The following is an 18,059-nucleotide window of genomic DNA, read 5'->3' as shown; positions in this document are numbered from 1 at the left end:
ATAGCATCTGTTATCACCTATGTCAGAAAAGAGGTTATTTTTAAATGTAACACCAAAAAAACATAAAACACTCAATAAAAATCACTCCTTTAATTGAGTAAATTTAAAATTAGGAAAAACTACATTTTCTTTCTGTCATTTTGCACAGGACCCGAAAAACTTCATCATGAGCCAGCATTGGGTTTGAAACTGGAAAGAGCTTATTTAATAAAGGCAATTGGAGATTAATATTGATTTCAAAGATGTCAAGGGAGTCCATGTGGAATCTATAGAACTTCTATATTACTTTCCAAATTGAATTTTATCCAATCCAATATTAAAATTTACATGCAATTCTTAAGCATGAATTGAGAATCAGAAGACATGGTCCAAGCAGCATTTGGGGTTTATTTCTGGGGGGGGGGGGGGGCCGCGGAACTTAACAAAAATACTAGTGAAGCACTATGCTGGGTGCTAAGGATTCATAAATGAATAAGAGCTGTGCCTGTTTTCTAGAAGCCCAGAGGGAAAATAAACACGCAGTAAGAGTAATTGAGGTTAATGAGATAAGTGCTGCAATAGACATAAATACGATTTAGAGATAGCACAGAGAAAGTTGTGGTATAGTAATTACCTGGGGGGAAACTCTTGCCATTTTTCTGAAGCATGGAGAAATCTCTGAAGAGGGCTCAGGTTTCCAGCAGTCACTCACTTTCTTTGCCTATAGAGGTACTTCTGGAAGAGTTGGGAGCTTTAATACAGAAAGTGTTTCCAAACTTGGATTCCAAAATAACTACCAATCCTTTTTTTACCTTTAATTACACTAAAGGAATATTCTTCCTTCCCTTATCATTGTACTTCTTCAGTGAGAATGTATTGTCAAAAATGATTAATGCAAGGAATTTTGCCTGATTGAATGCAGATTTGGTTATACACTTTTTATTTTATATAGTGGTAGGGTTGGACTAGAGCCTTGCAGTAAATGAAATGAAATGGGGGTTAACCTGTAACATAGTAAATTAAGCAGAAGTGTTCAAAATGCCTGCTGCCATGGCAATGAAGAAAGCAAGCAAACTGAAAAGCTGTGGCCCAGACACCACAGTAGAGGCAAGAGCTCCGGGCCATTGGTTCACTTCCTCTGTGCGTCAGCTGTGAAAATGCAGCCTCAGATACTGTATTTCCCTGAAAATAAGACCCAGCCAGGCAATCAGCTCTAATGCGTCTTTTGGAGCAAAAATTAATATAGGACCGGGTCTTATATCATATCATATCATATAATATAAGACCCGGTATTATAGTAAAATAAGACCAGGTCTTACATTAATTTTTGCTCCAAAAAAACACATTAGAACTGATGGTCCACTTAAGTCTTATTTTCGGGGAAACACGGTATTATCTGTTGGGATAGGCTTTTCATTGTAACTATGCCAGCCCATGATTCAGTGTCACTTGGAAACCACCTGTGATTTGCTTTTTAAAATAACATGAATCCATAGATTCAATAAAATCATGGCAGACATTTGTAAGAGGAAATGCTACACAGAAAAACACATTTTTAAAGATACTCAGGGGCTGTGTTCTGATTCTTTGGTAGAACTTTCACATGCTACGTAATGACTTCATGATGATTTATAACTGTTTAGCAGATATATGCACTACCTCAACTTTCACAGAAAATTTTTTTTTAAATTTCAAAATAATGCCATAGTTTTGCATGATAGGAAAACAGCTTTTGTTTTTCAGGAAATTTCACAACATGCTCTCCTTAGGAAAGTGTACTGTTTCTCAGTAAAGTCACCAAAAGGATGTTTTCCTTCATGTGATTATTAGTAACTAAGAATAATTCATGAAATATGCTGACAATTACTGATAATTGCTAAGAAGCTGTTCTGAAAGTCATAAGCCTGTGTTCTTGCAGAACATATAACAGGTGTTCCCACTCCCGGTGTGTCCTTTGTATACACATTCATTCTGTATTCAAATCACAGAAGCAAGAGGCAGGATAGGGTCTGTTACCTCACTGCTAATTTCCCTAGCAAATAAACCAGCAGCTGCTGGTCCATGAACCAAGTTGTCACTACAAACAGGGCACTGTATGCATGGGACAGGATGCTTTCATGGAGCCCGTCAGCAGCACCGTTGGGGTCTTTCAGTGCAAAATATACCTCCTTCTCTTAGGTAAGGCATGCATGAATTGTGTGTTTTTTAAGTTGCAGGCATAAGGTAAATATTTGCTTTATTCTGTAGATTCACTCAGATAATTGAAGAACAGCTCAGAACCTTTTAAACAGTAACACACTTTGTTCCAACAAAGAAACAGGAACATTAGGAGAAATAAGGTTCAATAAATAGATGGTTACTGTTTTCTTAGAACAACAGTTATTGTCAATAGGACTCATTAAGAAGGTTAAAACATTCTAAGAACCTAATGAGTTTATTCTTTTTACAGACTTTACATATAGGTTCAGTAGTCTTCAGTATATTTCATTTTGGCAAATATTCTTATAGGCCATGAATTTGTGACTGTTTATAGTGAAAATCAAAACAACTTATGAAAATGTTTTTCTGCTGTTTTTATTAAAGATATTGTAGCAAACTGTTAGCTCTACTTCATTTTAAATTACCTATCTTCTCAAATATGGAAAAAGGTGAGGTTCCAAACTGACAAAAAATATCTTATACACAATAGGAAGAAATGTGCTTTAAAAAGTATTATTTCTCCAAAATGCCTTTAGTCTTTCTTTTTGCCCACTGGCTATTAAAATGTTTTTCTGTACCTGAATATTTTTTCTCATTTTCTTTATCCTTAGAGTTTAAAGGAATCTTTCTCCAACATTAGCACTGTTTCTATGCCATCGTTATTTTCACCAGATGTTCTCCTTTTCATTCTTTCTATTTATCAGTTTTTAAAGTCAAGTTAGTTTCTTGTTTCTATTCAACAGATAAGAATTCAAAAATTATTTTATTTCTTAAATTTTAAGAACTTAGCTAAATAAGCAATTTAAGTTTTAGCCTTCTTCATTAGTTTAGACCCTTGCTTTCACTGGTGTATTTCACTATAGTTTTCATTCTAACTGGAATTGTTATTTATACCTAATGTTGTACATATCCCACATATTTGAAATGTACAGTTTATAGAGTTTTTTAAAAAGTGTTTCAGTTTTCCATAGTTGTAATTGTCCCAGTATTTTATGTTGTCAAATTCAAACCTACGTAGATTTTCAGTTTTGTTTTTTTTTATTTTTAGAAAAATCAATTATCATAACTGAGTTTTATCTTTGTGCATTTTTCTGTGACTTGAAACTATCATTTGTCAGTGCACTACTTATTTTTAATTTTATAACAAAACTGCTGTCATTTTATAAGTAATGCTTTTGTAATTGGCTTTAAGAAAACCTTAGAGACAATTCACTTGAGGAATTCAACTAAATTAAAATATACTTTAGAGAACTACCATGTTCATAAGTAGTTAAAGCAGTTTTTATCCCTCAAGACTTCCTTTCTTACACAAATTTACTTTTTTTCCATTGGTAGTGTGTTGTGAAGACCATAGGTAATGTGGAAATCTTTATAATTTTTTTGGAATATTGAATTATCTGTTTGGTTTTCTCTTTAAAAAAAGAAAGAAAAAAACCTTAAAAATGGGAGCCCAATATGTAGTTTGTAAAGTCAATTCAAAGTAAAACTTCATAATTTCTATTTTCTATAAAGACGCAAGAGTTTGTTTCCAGTCAACAATGGTTGTGTTATGGTTGCTAATATCATACATGATAATGGGGAAATAAATGCCAACTATTTTGAGCTACAGCTAGAGGTCACTTTGTGAAGTCTGATGTTTATATTCAACACAGTGAAACTCATCTAGGGAGTCATTTGTTGCTGGAATATAGATAAATTTTACAATACGACTTCAGGTGTTCTTAACACTGGACATTCCTTTAAAATGTTGTTGTTCCATAGTTTAAGGGAGTCTCTACGAGGGAGATTATGACTATGATTTTGATGTCAGATTATTAATGGTATTAGCGATGTTTCTCCAGATGAGTATAATGCCTTATATGCAGGATGTGTAACAGTTTTTCTTTTTCATATTCAAAAAGTATTAGTTAATCTAATAATAACTTTCATTTATGTCCAGATATTTGGAATAGCAAAAGGAAGTTAAAATATCATCAATTTAATATCATTTTCTTGAAGTTTATTCACACAGAGGTTGACTTTCTAAAATCAATAGTTTGAGTTCTTTCGGTTTTCTCATTCAACTACAAAATAGCACTAGAAAAATTTTCACAATGAAGCTAATTTTTTTAAGTTAATAAACTATTGTTTTGACAGCATATCTGTAGTGGGAAACACAGCAATGGCAAGACAGTACGTGTTCCTAAAACGTAGAGGAAGCATCCAATTATCTGTGCAGTGCCCAGAGTTCACTACAAGTAAGGATTGCATCATATCAACAAGTTCATGTCTTTCCTGCAAAATGGAAAGATTTTAGGTGGCTTAGCTAAGATACTGTATAAAGAAAATTTTATTCCTTGATGACATTCTCATAACTTGCTACCTATAATTTATCTGATAAAAAATGGTGTAGGCAACCTAAGCACACAGCTATTGTTAACAGTTGTGCCATCTCTCACGATCATATATATATTTGAAAAAAATTCAAATGACATGACTTCGTATCATTTAATGTGATAAGCATTGAATATATTCTCAGATATTAATGGCACTATATTATTTAAAGTGTGATGCAGTTTCTAAAATGGCCCGAAGAACTAGTTTACCCTCCTTAAACAATATTGTAATTGCATATAAAATGTATTTTCTACTAAAGTAGTTTCATTTTTACCTGGGCTGCAATATTCGTACTTAATATTTTATTAAATAAAATTTGTTTCCTGTAACTTCAGTGGTCGACTCTCTAATCAGTCTTTTCATACTTAAGATCCAGCATTCTGATTGAAGATCTGAAAGTCACCAACATTTCTATTTTAGTCATGCTAGCACTCCACAGTAATAAAGTGCTTTTTATTTCAGAATTTTTCACCATTTCAGAATATTGCAACATCGGTTAATCTTTTTCAACCCCAAGTACAAAAAAAAAGTAGATAAGACATGGTTCTTATCCTTTACAAAAAAAGGAAAAAAGGAAAGAAGGACTTTTGCAATGACATCCCCAAACGACAAGAACAGACTGGCCAGAATTGCGTTCAGGCCATCGAGCTCTACATCTCAGTCTAGCAGTGGTTTCTAGGTTGGGCTGTGAAATGCATTAAATGGATCAGTAAATCAATGACCAAACTGTTCACTATCAGAGGCAAATACTGAGTTTTATGTCAGCAACCATGCAGCTTTTTCCAGTGCATTCTCTCAAGACAGTGATATGGCTGCTCACCATCCCCTTCGATTCCTTGGTAGGAAACGCAGACTTACCGATTTATTAAAGGATATCCAGGGATTGACAACGTAATAAGTGGACTAAAACCTGAGACTCGCTACTTCAAAATTCTTTGGGCCTTCTCTCAGTTAAATATGGACCCTTCACCTTCAAATGTACGGTAGCTGCTACCCTGAGAAAAGCACCTCAGAATGTCAACAACATAAAGAGTAAGAGAGGCCTTAGACCTCATCTAATATTACCCCCCTGTTGCATAGGAGAAAACTGAGGTCTAGAGAATAAAGACTTACTAAGGGCACTTAACCAGTCCCCCTTCTGTCCCAAGCATGTGTCCTTTACTAACATCTCACATTTAATGAATTTTTAACTTTATCAAAGTATCAAATACAGTAATCTCGCTGCAAGTTTAGAAAATAAGCTCCTAAAATCCCTTATTTCAAGGCAATTAGCAAGTGATGGATTTAAGACTATACGGTGGAAGTAGGATAAGGGCGTCCAAGATCAGGAATGAATGATGAAACACTCATAAATATTTTCATATGTACTGAAGTAAAAAAAGAAGACAGCAACACAATAAATATAGTGGAAATTGTATTTTACATAAGTTACTAATAATGGGTACTAAAAAATCTAGTTTTTAATGTTTGGCTTACCAGGAACTTGTCAGGGCTTCCTATCACCAATTTCAATAAAAGGCATGTAAATGCATGTTGTTGTGCACAGATGACACATATACTGAGAGGAACTTTTTCCTGTACTGATCTCGCATCAAAATGCCCAGTGTCTTTATAAATCTATGACTTCAAGAACTTCATTCCGTTCTGTCAGCCTCTGCTTCCCATATCTCAGACATCACTAGTTTTAAGTCCTAGATTTACTCTCTCATCTTCCCTTCTCTCTCTTATGATTTCCTTGCAGAAACTGCTATTCCTTTTCTGCAATCCACTTTACCTCCTCTTTAGAATTCCCAGCAACCAGTTCGTTCTTTTTCTAATGATTCAAATTAGGAACAACTGCAAATTTAACATTCCGGCACTTGCCAGGAAAGAAAACAGAAGCAAATCCTCATAACTTTGTAACTCCTTTGTTATGGACCAAATCACTGAAATGAACATGCAGGTACAGCCCATTACCAGGAGGGAAAAAAAAAAATCTTACAAGTCAATCACAAATACACACAGAGCCCAAGGAAACTGAAAGACATATTTATTTTTCCCACAGAGTCACCTAACTTTCAGTCCATATAGTCAGTTTCAGTTAAGCATCTAGGAGGCCCTGCTCCCTCTAACTAGCTCTGATCTTCCTCTCTGTGCTTTCTCCTCCTAAGTTATTTGCTCTAACTTCCCTGCTAGCCCAACAGTCTCACTCCTCCAACAGCTAGTCAAAGACAAAAAACATGGAAATCTTTGGTTTGACCTGTCCACCTGGGAAGGGAGGAGAGAAATTTACTGTTGGTAGAACTTGATTTCCTCATAGGAGCAGCCCTACACACATCTTTCAGTTTCTTCAAAGAAATCATCGTACAACAGGCCTTGCTACTTTTCCCTTCCTCATATCGATGGCTTTTCATAACAAGACTTAGATAGAGCTTAAAGATCCCCTTCCTAGTAGCGATGGAAAGGGGAAGCACTCAAAGATAAACATTTTGTATATGAGAAAACTGACATTGTGAAACCGAGGATCCTGATTTAATGTATGGTTTTCATTTGATATGTAGCCTCAACACTCTATTCAGTTTCTTCCCAGCAGGCCCTGTGAGCCTTAGCCCTTTCCCTCACTAGTCATTAACCCCCCAAGGCACCCAGAAACAATGGCCCTGCCTTGACTAAGGGTCACAAGGTATGGGTTTCTGTTAAGCTAAAGATAATATCTTGATCTAAGTTATGTTTCAGCTCCTGAGCCCTAAGGTGGAACGAACCCCTGGCTACTTTTCCATAAAGCCAGACAGAGGGGCACCAGAGCAGACCTCAGAGCTGTCCTCAAGACCTGAAGAAATGATGTATTACCTTTACTTTGCCTCCAACCAATCCGCTCCCAACATGACCTCGAGCCCCTATCCCACGATGTCTTGTGATTTTGCCCTACATAATCTAGAACCTACAAGCCGTGGAAGAGTTCCGGCCTTTGAGCCGTAGCTTCCTGTTCTCCTGGGTGGCACCATTCATAATAAACTAAGCCAGTCTTTCTCCACTGCAGTTCTCATTGTTGAGTACTTGGCTCTGCTAGCACCCGGTAGACAAACTTTGTCTGTGAGATAACAATTGCAAGATAATTCTGTTTATGCCCAAATTTCCATCTCTTCTCACCCAGGATTTCACTCCATCCTCATCCATCTGTATTCTGCTTCATCAAGATTTCTCTCCCTAGTGCATCATCCCAGTAGCTACTAACATGCTGTTCAGCATCCATCCTAAGAAAAAAAGAAGAAAATAACGTTATTTTGCTCCCCTTCACAGCAAAATTCCCCAGAAGTGTTGTCTATACTCACTGTCTCCAACTTCCTTCCCATTCTTTCTTTTTCCCTCACTGTTCAAAATACTTCACATTTAAATTCCTTCCATTCCCTCCCCCACTATTTCAATGTTCCTATGATGTGGGCACCATATTGCTACTTTTAAAATGAGGATTTTGAAGCAAAGAGATTTTAATTAGGATTTTAGAAACAGGGTAGCCTAAGCTAAGGAAGACTCTCCTCAACTGCAAATACGTAGAAATGCCAGATAAAGTAAAACAATATATCCTGGCTCACGGTAAAGATGGGGAAATCTCAAAGTGCCAGCAACTAGAACAAAACCTGCAGACATAACGGTGAGTACCTGGGCCCAAACAACCCAGGCCAGCAGGAGACCAGGAGCCAGGGGTCCACACTGTGCAGAGCACCGCGGCCCAAGGCCCTCCAGGACCCTCATTCCCTCTGAAACCCACTTTAACCAGGCTTTCATGCCCAGTATACCCTTTCGGTATTCCCCCTTGGATGTCCAATGGGCAGCTAAAAGGAACATGTCCAAAACGGACTCCTGATCTTCCCAGAAAACTTGTTCTGCCCACAGCCTTCTCCATGATGGAATTTACTAGTTGTCCATTGATAAAGGCCAACTTCCTTCTTCCAGTTGATCAGGTCAACAACCTGAAATCATTCTTGACTCTGATTTCTTCTATCCCACCCTCCGTGTGTCCTCAGATCCTCTTAGCACCACCAACCTTCTCTCAACTTCTCTTTCACTGTCACCCTGCTCTACAGCACGGTCAGCTCTTGCCTACTTTATTGCAGTCACCTCCTGGGTGGTCTCCCACCCTGCCCTTGTCCTTATTTCAGTCCGTGCTCACAGCAGCTAGACCTAAAAACAATAAAATAAATAAGATCATTTATCTTATTTATTTTGTCTGCTCACAAAACTCCAGTTACACCCCCATCTCACTCAGAGCAAAACTGCCGCAGTGTTGCCCGCACCCCTCCAGCCCTGCCTGATCTGGCCCCGGCCACCTTGCTGACCTCCTGTCATACCTGCTCCTCTCCGGGCACTCTGCTCCATGGGTTCCTGCCTCTGGCTGTTTCTCAAACACTCCAATCAGATTCCTGCCTCTGCACAGGAATGACCGATCATGACTGATAATGGTTTCATACCAACTTGCCTTGGGATATCTGCATTTGGCAAGGCGTTAGATCAAAGGAAAAACTTCCAATAATGGAATATCAAGCCATTTCAAAAGACTTTGGAGGAAGTCTTAGAAGGAAGCAGCCCCTCGATGTTTCTCAAAGCCTAGTTTCATTAGGATATGCGATGACTCAGACATGAATACAGTCGCAATTTCAAAATTTTTTAAACGTTTCATGGACTTTAGAACTAATACTCTTTCCCAGTTCTCCTTTCCCCATTATTCTTTAACAGTCATAGATAATAACTTCTGCTTTCCCTTTTCATTTTGCCTTTTAAGAAGTCATGCAGTCGACATAGTCTTTGGGTGGGGAGTTTTTAAAATGCAAGTTTCAGAGACAAATATTTACCTCTTCAGGTAACCGGTACTAGAATGTTCAGTACCTAGAAGCGTTTCTTCTTTGAAAGGGATTATCGCCTGATCAGGTTCTCTCTGCACTGCCTCTTTAGGTTGTGAAATGTGGCTCAGGGTCTTGACTGCTTTCCTTTCCGTTGTGACAGGTGCTTGCTCGGGGCTGAAGCTGGCAGTGCCATCACACACTGTCCATGGCATCAGGGGTCAGGCTCTCTACCTCCCTGTGCACTACGGATTCCACACTTCAGCATCAGACGTCCAGATCATATGGCTGTTTGAGAGACCCCACACGATGCCTAAATATTTACTGGGCTCTGTGAACAAGTCTGTGGTTCCCGACTTGGAATACCGACACAAGTTCACCATGATGCCACCCAATGCATCTCTGCTCATCAACCCACTGCAGTTCACTGACGAAGGCAACTACATTGTGAAGGTCAACATTCACGGAAATAGAACTCTGTCAGCTCGTCAGAAGATACAAGTCACCGTTGATGGTGAGTCCACTATAAGTGACATGGGAAGCTGGGTAGCATGGCCGTTAGCAATACCTCAGGAGATTAGACTGCCTGGGTTTTAGGTCCTGGCTCTGCAACTTTGGGCAAATTAATTAACCTTCAAAACTGCAGTGTCTCATCACGAATGACATTATGTACCTCAGGAAGCTTTCTGAGGATTAAATGAGACTTGCACGTAAAGGATATGCACGATGCCCAGCTAAGGGTAATCAAGCAATAAGTAGATCCTTTTGTTGGCCTGGAAACTATCAAGTATAAAGTTGCTGATATAATAAGATGGAGAAAATTTTATTTTCTCAGTAGCAGAATGCACCCTGGAAGAGCCCTCTTTTTGTCACAAAGATTTTTATTTTGGCACACGGGGGGAAGATGAGACTTGCTCAGGGACCATACTTAAGAAACAACAGAAGTTGCTGGTAATGTCCTCTGAGAGAGACTGGGGTCAGTTAACTTTCAGATACTTATTTCCCTTATTAAGGTATATAAGTGGCATACCTTAAATACACTATGTCCAAAGCCCAACATCTCATTTTGCCCTCTAACCCTGTTTTTTAAACATTTCTCCATTTTAGTAAATACCAACTCCATTCTGCCAATTGCTTATGCCAAATCTGCCATCACCATGGACCCCCTCTTTCTTTCACATCTCCCATCTAGTCCATGAGTTAATCCTGTCTGCTTCACCTTCAAAATATTCGAGAGTTCAGTCACTTCTCAGCAGCCCCACAACGGCCCCACTCCATCCCACCATCAGCTCTGGCCTGGGCTGTCTGCATAGCCTGCCACCTCGCCTCCTGGCTTCTGCTCCTGCTCCCTGTAGCTTAGAATCCTCTCACAGCCTTCTTTTCATTCAGAATAAAAGTCAAAGTACTAACAATGGCCTACAAGGTCCACCATGATCTCCCCACATACCCAACACCTATGTGATCCCACTTCCTACCTCTTTTCCCCTCACTCACGCTGTTCTGGCCACAATCGTCTCCTTGCTCTTCCTAGATCAGGCCAGACTCTCACACCTTAGGCTTTGGTTGTTCCCCCTACCTAGATTGCTTTTCTCCTAGATAATAGCATGGTCCCCTCCCGTTTCCTTTAGGTGTCAGCCCAAATGTCACTTCATCTGTGAAGCCTTTCCTGACCACCTTATATAAAGTATAACCTCACTCCCCCAAATACAAAGAGAGAGATATGCAATTCTCTATCTTGAATTCTTTTCATAGCTCTTATTTCTACCTGACACATTATATATTTTTATTTGTTTATTGTTTCTCTTTCCCACATAGATTACAAAGTCCGTGGGAGCAGAGATTTTGTATTGTTTTCTGCTCTGTGCTCAGTGCCTGAAAGCTGTTGCTGGCCATTTGTAGGTACTCAGTGTATATCTGTGGAATAAATGAGTGCAGACTAGAGAGACTGCCAGGGAGCAAATACACGGGATGTGGAAGCTGATGCCTAGAGAGCAAATTTGGGGAGTGGAAAGGAGAAAATCCTAAAGGGAATTTTCATGAAATTTTCCTTTGTATTATCCTGTCTCTCTTCCAAACTTTTAATTAATAGAACATCCATTACCTGTTAACATACAGTAAAATTGCATGTGTTTAGAGAAATGCAACCAAAAAACCTTAATAAGGGGTTAGGGCTCACGTAAAAAGTCTTCTTAGGAAATTTCCACATCTGAGTTACACTGTTTTATATAAACATGTGATTGCAATAGTAATGTCTACTCCAATGATTGATTCTCCCCATACAAGACCTTCGACATGTTACCTACGTGACTTACCTCATACCACGTGTATTTCCACACACAGACATATTTGAAACATAAGATTTTTTAATGTAATAAATGTACACAACTCATTTTTCTTTTTAAATCATAATGTAAACAAAAGCTATTCCAAATCTTCTATTCTTGCCAGAAAATAAAAAGGATTAAATTAAATGGACAAGCCAATTGATCACACCCACCTGGAGAAAGGCTGGAGGCTTCAGAGCTACTCAGCTGCCCTGCAGGATGCCTTTCCACTCCTTTCTCCTTATCTTCCATGTTTTCCTCTCTCCTGGGGCCTGAAGGCCTGGGTCTGTTTGTTCTATAATGAACGTTTTCCAGCATAGGAAACTATGAGCTGAGACAGATTTACATAAGAAGATACAACCCCAGTTAAAAACTTGATAGGAAATTGAAATCTTACTACTGGAGCCAATCATCTGTCACTTATATATCATCTCACTCTCTCTGTGTCCCGTAGTCACACACAGAAGGATATCATTAAATGCATCTCTCTCCAAAATGCTGGAGAGAAACATGGCCTGATTTAAAGCCCTCTTCATTTTGCCACTGACTGCTGTGCAACTCTGGGCAAGTCTCTGTCCTTTATCAGAGAAAGTCAAGAATCTCAAAGATTAATGAAGGTTGCTGAAAATGGTTGTGGATACTTAAATAGTTTCTACCCTTGTCCAACAATTTTAGAGTTAAAATTCAGGGAGAAAATATTTACTCATTCTTGGAAATTTATTCATTTGACAGATATTATGTGACTGCAGTGTATCAAACTCATGACATAAAACTTTGCTTATGTCTCGAAGTTCCAAGAGGAATTTCTATTGGATTTGTTCTTTATATCTCTAACTTGATGTAATCCCACAAACACATTTTATCCTATTTTCAATTGAGTCCGTATTGAAATGTAGGCCTTGGTTTGTTAAAGTGATGAACGTAACATTGCAACACAAATGCAAAGCAATGAAAACATATCATTAGTTCGCTCACGTAGAAGGAAAAGTAAGTGATACATCTATGATTCTCTAAAACTTCCCCTCAATCCTTCACAAGCATAATATATATGAGCTTGATATTTTGCAACAGTAGATAAAAATTTGGTTCACTACATCCACCCCAACCAGTTGCTTAGAACAAAATCAACAGAGGGGACTAACCATGTTAATTTTGTCTGTGAGAGTAAACCTTTATGGTGTTGGCAAAAGCACAATGAACGGGAAAGGAAGCTGAGGTGTTCTCTGCCACTAAGCATGGTATCTATAAAGCAAAGGTTTTCATTAGAAAATCTTTGAACGGTATGTTCTAGAATGTGGTTATTTCTGCTGTAAATGGTGTTTTTATATTTTATCATTTTGCATTTTCTTCTTTAATTGCCTGAACTGTTTACATTTACAAAGTGTAAAACTATCGAATCATTTCCTCAGGATTTATTATTTGAGAGACCTCATAGACTTTCGTTGTAACTCGGTAGCGGCAAAATCATTTGTGTCTCTCTTGATATTGCAGACCCTGTCACAAAACCGGTGGTACAGACTCAGCCTTCTGCTGGGGCTGTGGAGTATGTGGGGAACATGACCCTGACATGTCTCGTGGAAGGGGGCACCCGGCTGGTTTACCAGTGGCTAAAAAATGGGAGACCTGTCCATCCCAGCCCCACCAACTCCTTTTCTTCCCAAAACAACACTCTTCATATTGCTCCAGTGACCAAAGAAGACATTGGGAATTACAGTTGTCTCGTGAAGAACCCTGTCAGTGAGATGGAAAGTGACATCGTTATGCCCACCATATATTGTAAGTTTTAAAAATATCATGAGTCTTCTTCTGGGAAGTTCTCACAAAGACTGTAAGCACCAGATGTCATCTGGTTTTCACTATTATTGTAGGCAGTCGTAATCACACTTCCTGGGCACTGTCTTATCATGAAGTGTATTAACTTACACAACCCTATTTCTTGGCGATCAAGTTGAGATACCTGCCAGGGGATTTTCAGGATATACTTTGTGACTTAGTCAATTGTGTGACTTTACTTCTAGTGGAAAATAGGAACCTCAATTTCAAGAACCTAGAACCATGCGGAAGGCACTAATGTACTCATCCCCAGGGAGAAATGTTGGTAAACTAGGAGAGGGGTGTGCTCTGTCGCTGACCATAGGGAAGAAGAACATTCCCAGGTTATGGGGACGGCGTGGGTAGTGTGTTCCAAAGCACGGCTGTTTTCTCTGCCCACTTTCGGCTCCATTTTTAGAGTCAGGGTGTAGGGAGGATCATAGAGAAACCTTAATTATTCCACCGCTAAGTATTCAGTTTCCCAGGGAACAGTGATTATTTCAGATTTCGATTTTCTTCGGTCCTTTTTTCTGTTGTTGTTATTTAACCTTATGTACAGAGTTAAGTTCATCTAACTTTTCAGTTCATGTCATAACATCATCACCAACCCAAACAAGATCCCTTTATTTATTGTATTTTAACCCAGTCCTCTCTACTCCATCGCACCACCTCTAACATGTTTAATTTTGCATTCCAACTTCAGCTTTGCAGTTTCCCAACCTCCATACTAGTGACATTTGGGGCTGAACATCTCTTTGTTATGGAGGCTACCCTATGCATTATAGGATGTTTAACAGCATCCCTTGTAGTGGGCTTCTACCCACTATGTACCACTAACATACCACTACATACCTCTGGCTGTGACAACTAAAAAAGTCTCTGGACATTGCTCTATGTTTCCTGGGGGATGAGGAAGGGGAGAGGGGGCAAAATCTCCCCTGGTTGAGAACCAGTGGCCTATCCCACTGGAGAAGTCTTCTTATCAGTCACCATGTAGCTTAGAGCATAGCTACAACAGCGGCATAACAAGCAAAGTGAGCCACGGCAGAGGAAAACTTCTCACCCTGTGGTGTGAGGGGGCAGGTTTCAGCTGGATGAACCACAAGGGTAGAATCAAGCCTGGTAAATTCAGAATTCAGTGTTTTAAAGATGAACCAGTTCCTTTACTCAGAAACATACAAACAAAAAAGTTATTAAAGAGTGGCAAACAAGAAGGAAATTACAGTGTTCACCAAGAAATACCCAAACACCACACACTGCAAGCAAATTATAAGATTTGTTACAGATGCTAGTTATATTGTGTTAAAAATTGTATTATTTTTATAGCTGATCTTTTAGTTGTATTTTACAGTAGTTTTGCATAAACTTTATTCAGATAACATTGTGAAAATATTCTGTCTGCTCTAAAGCATAGGCTGAGAAACAGATTCACAGAGAAAATAGCTCCATGACGATCTGTACAAATAGCATTGAATTGGAGTGAAGAATTCAGATTTGGTACAGTCTATTTATTATGTGATCATATTCGTGATTGAATAAGGTTATTCTGACATGAATTAAAACTTCCATTCAACTCCAAGCAGCACAGACCTAACCATTCAAGTTACTTAAACACAGTGCAAGAAAATGTGATCAAAGAGAATCAAATCTAGTGCTATGTAGACCAGCCTTACATTCTTGTTTTGTCTACATGGTTTACAGTCACATAAAAAGGTACACAATGCAAAGCAAGATATTAAACCAACCAGATATTACCTACTGAATACTAATCCTGAGGAACCATGATTCAATGTGGTGAGACAACAGGAAGTGAGACTGTGTTGGAGCATTCCTTGTTTATTGAAGAAAACCTGATCAATGTTTTTTGGGGACCACATGCTCTAGTTAATTCCATGTCATCTGAGGAATTCAATGGATAGCACAGTGGTTATGAGCCTGAGCTGTAAATTCAAACTGCCTGGGTTAAGGCCCTGGTTCTGCCATGACTAGTGTGTGCAAGTGACTCCTCCTTTGTGGGCATCAGTTTCCTCATCTCCTTATCTGCAATGTCCCCAAAGTAAGAGGGATGGGGAGGATTAAGTGAAATCCTACATATAAAGTCAATGAGTGGCGCATAGGAAGAACTCAATACTGTTAGCTCTTTTATTCCCCTTTGAGCCAAAATTATGCTGCCATAATTGGCAACATGGCAGCAAGAAGTTATGGAAAGTCTGGATAATTTAGAAGATACCTGCAAAGAGAAAATTGAAGGACTACCTTGAGAAGAACTTTTTCCTTCCCCAAGCGTTACCATTTTTAAATTTAATATACTTTGATTTTTCTACATGAAAATATTTTCTTTACATCATTCCTTTCTTATACTATCTATTTATCTCTCCATCTGTCTACCTATCTTTAAACTCTAGTCATAGATTTAAGTGAAAAAATCCTGGGGTGGGGGAGGATATAAACAATTATAGGCACATGAAAATATCATTTGCATCTTTAATTACACTTTTGTTTTGCTGCAGTTTATTTTAATCTAACAAAGTGAGAACAAGATCTTTCTTTCAACGTGTGCAAGCTTATGCCCCAGTATCATTATTATCACAGAATATGCGAATATACAGTATGGAAAGTATAAAAATGGGGAGAAAACCCATAATCACACCTGTAAATGTTAAAAATTATGCTTTAAACTCTATACCTGTTTTCCTCTCCTGTGTTATTTGAAAGAATTAAAATATCCCAATTTGAATAAATTCAGACTTCACAAACATATCTTCTATTTACAGACTGAACTTTCTTCTTTACATTCTTTTAGACATAGTTTGGAAATCTCACAGAGAAAAGTCTGTCATGAGTATGGACTAATGAAAGATAGTAGAAAGAAGAACATTGAGAAAATTTACAAATGTGGGTTCTATTTTCACATTGTAAAGATGAATAACTGCATGATTTAAGAAAGGCTTTTACTCTTATTAAGTAATAATTGTGAAAATAGTATTAATTAATTTTCTTATTTTTACATTCAAATGTAAAAACCTTCACTTGTTCAACATCTCATCTTTGATATTCATTCATTCACTCATTCATTCATTTATCCACTCATTCACTCATAGTTTGATTTGATTCAAAAGTCAAACATCATGGTCTTGTTTGTGCCAAGTAATTATTACCTATAGAAACATGTGTAGAACATATGTAACATATAGAAACACAACCCAGTCTTGTTAATTTATTGATTTTTTCCACTATCACTATTTTAGCTTTATTTTACTGTTTTTGTTTTGTTTTGTTTTTTTGGTTTGGGGTTATAAGAATCAAATAAAATATATAATCTGAAGATTTGTCATTTATCCTTTTTGTCAATGTGGCATCAACATGTTTGCAATCGTTATCATTCCATGCAATCTGGGAAGATGTGCCTTAGTTGATAGAGTTCCCACTTCTCTTTCTTCACCTAGTTACACATTCTTCTCCCTTCACATCTTCTCCAGTAAGGCTCACCTGCCACCACTTTGTCTCACCTCTTCTGTGTCACTATGATGTCTGCTGTGAGCCTGCGGCACCCATGCCATCTCTCCCCTCATACTCACTGTGTCATTATTTTCTTTGAGTCTCTTCTACTCATAAATGCCTCAACCTCAAATAGGAGCTCTGCGTTATTCTTCTTTGTATCCCTAGTGCAATACCTGACACAGATTAAGAACTCAGTAGAGGCTTCTTGAACTTGACTAAAGTGGAACAGATCATCTTTCTTCATATCCCTTTCAGATTCCAGCGTTACTTAATGATGCTGTACAAGGACTAAATTACCCTCTATAAGATAATAGCTTCTTAAAGTGCTTTGGCCCTTCATTGTTGGGGGTTTGTTCTGACCATAGCAAAATTCCTCAATAATCTAGTAAATGTCATATTCCAATATTCCTCCATACAGGTCCGCATCATAATTTAGAAGTTCAGCATGAATTCTGTTTTCTTAAGGCACTGTTTCTATGACAGTTTCCTTCATGGAAACAGGAATTATTTTTTATTTTGGCAGAAAAACATAACAAAATCTATCAAGATTGACCATATATTTATGAAGTTATGATGTCATAATCCAGTACTGGTCTTAGATTGTCAAGCCATTAATTCAGAAGAATATCTACTGGCAGTTCATTAAATGTATATGCCTTCCAGCTCCAGTTGTAAATAATAACCCAGTAACCACTGCACTGTGTGTGTAACATATGGCACTGCTGCAGGGAAGTACTCTAAGCGATAAAAATTAAAGAAAAAAAAAGGTCATTCACAGTAAATACTTACCATCTGCTCCCAAGCAGGGTGGTAAGCAGCATCAGGATGGAAATTTAGGTACTGTTCCCGCCCAGCCATAAATTGTTAAAGAGAACAGATGATACGTTATTTTACAAGTCATTTAGTAAACAGCCATTCCTGAGGCAAAGTATTCATTTGTATTAGGAGTTCTCTGCCAAAGGCAAGAAACAGAACCACAATCCAGAGTCAAAAGAGAATTATCCTTCTGCTTTCATCTTCAATATCAGAGGCCACACTGGTTGAATCACTC

The 18,059-nt window shown here is 38.1% G+C and overlaps 1 protein-coding gene across 2 annotated transcripts in view; it reads left to right on the top strand.

The window, feature by feature from the left end:
- The first annotated feature begins 1,981 nt into the window (after positions 1-1,981).
- HEPACAM2 (HEPACAM family member 2) overlaps positions 1,982-18,059 on the top strand; it is a 36,663-nt gene continuing 20,585 nt past the window's right edge. For both annotated transcript variants that reach the window (XM_019729709.2, XM_074340731.1), the window contains exons 1-3: positions 1,982-2,157; positions 9,535-9,885; positions 13,187-13,471. In XM_019729709.2, coding sequence (XP_019585268.2) covers positions 2,079-2,157; positions 9,535-9,885; positions 13,187-13,471 — 715 coding nt within the window. In that variant the 5' untranslated portion in view covers positions 1,982-2,078. The remainder of the gene's footprint in view (positions 2,158-9,534; positions 9,886-13,186; positions 13,472-18,059) is intronic.

The sequence above is a fragment of the Rhinolophus sinicus genome, linkage group LG09 (genome assembly GCF_036562045.2).
Source record: "Rhinolophus sinicus isolate RSC01 linkage group LG09, ASM3656204v1, whole genome shotgun sequence".
Classification (NCBI taxonomy): Eukaryota; Metazoa; Chordata; class Mammalia; order Chiroptera; family Rhinolophidae; genus Rhinolophus; species Rhinolophus sinicus.
Note: the sequence above shows the minus strand (reverse complement) of the source record. Positions and strands in the feature narration are given on the sequence as shown.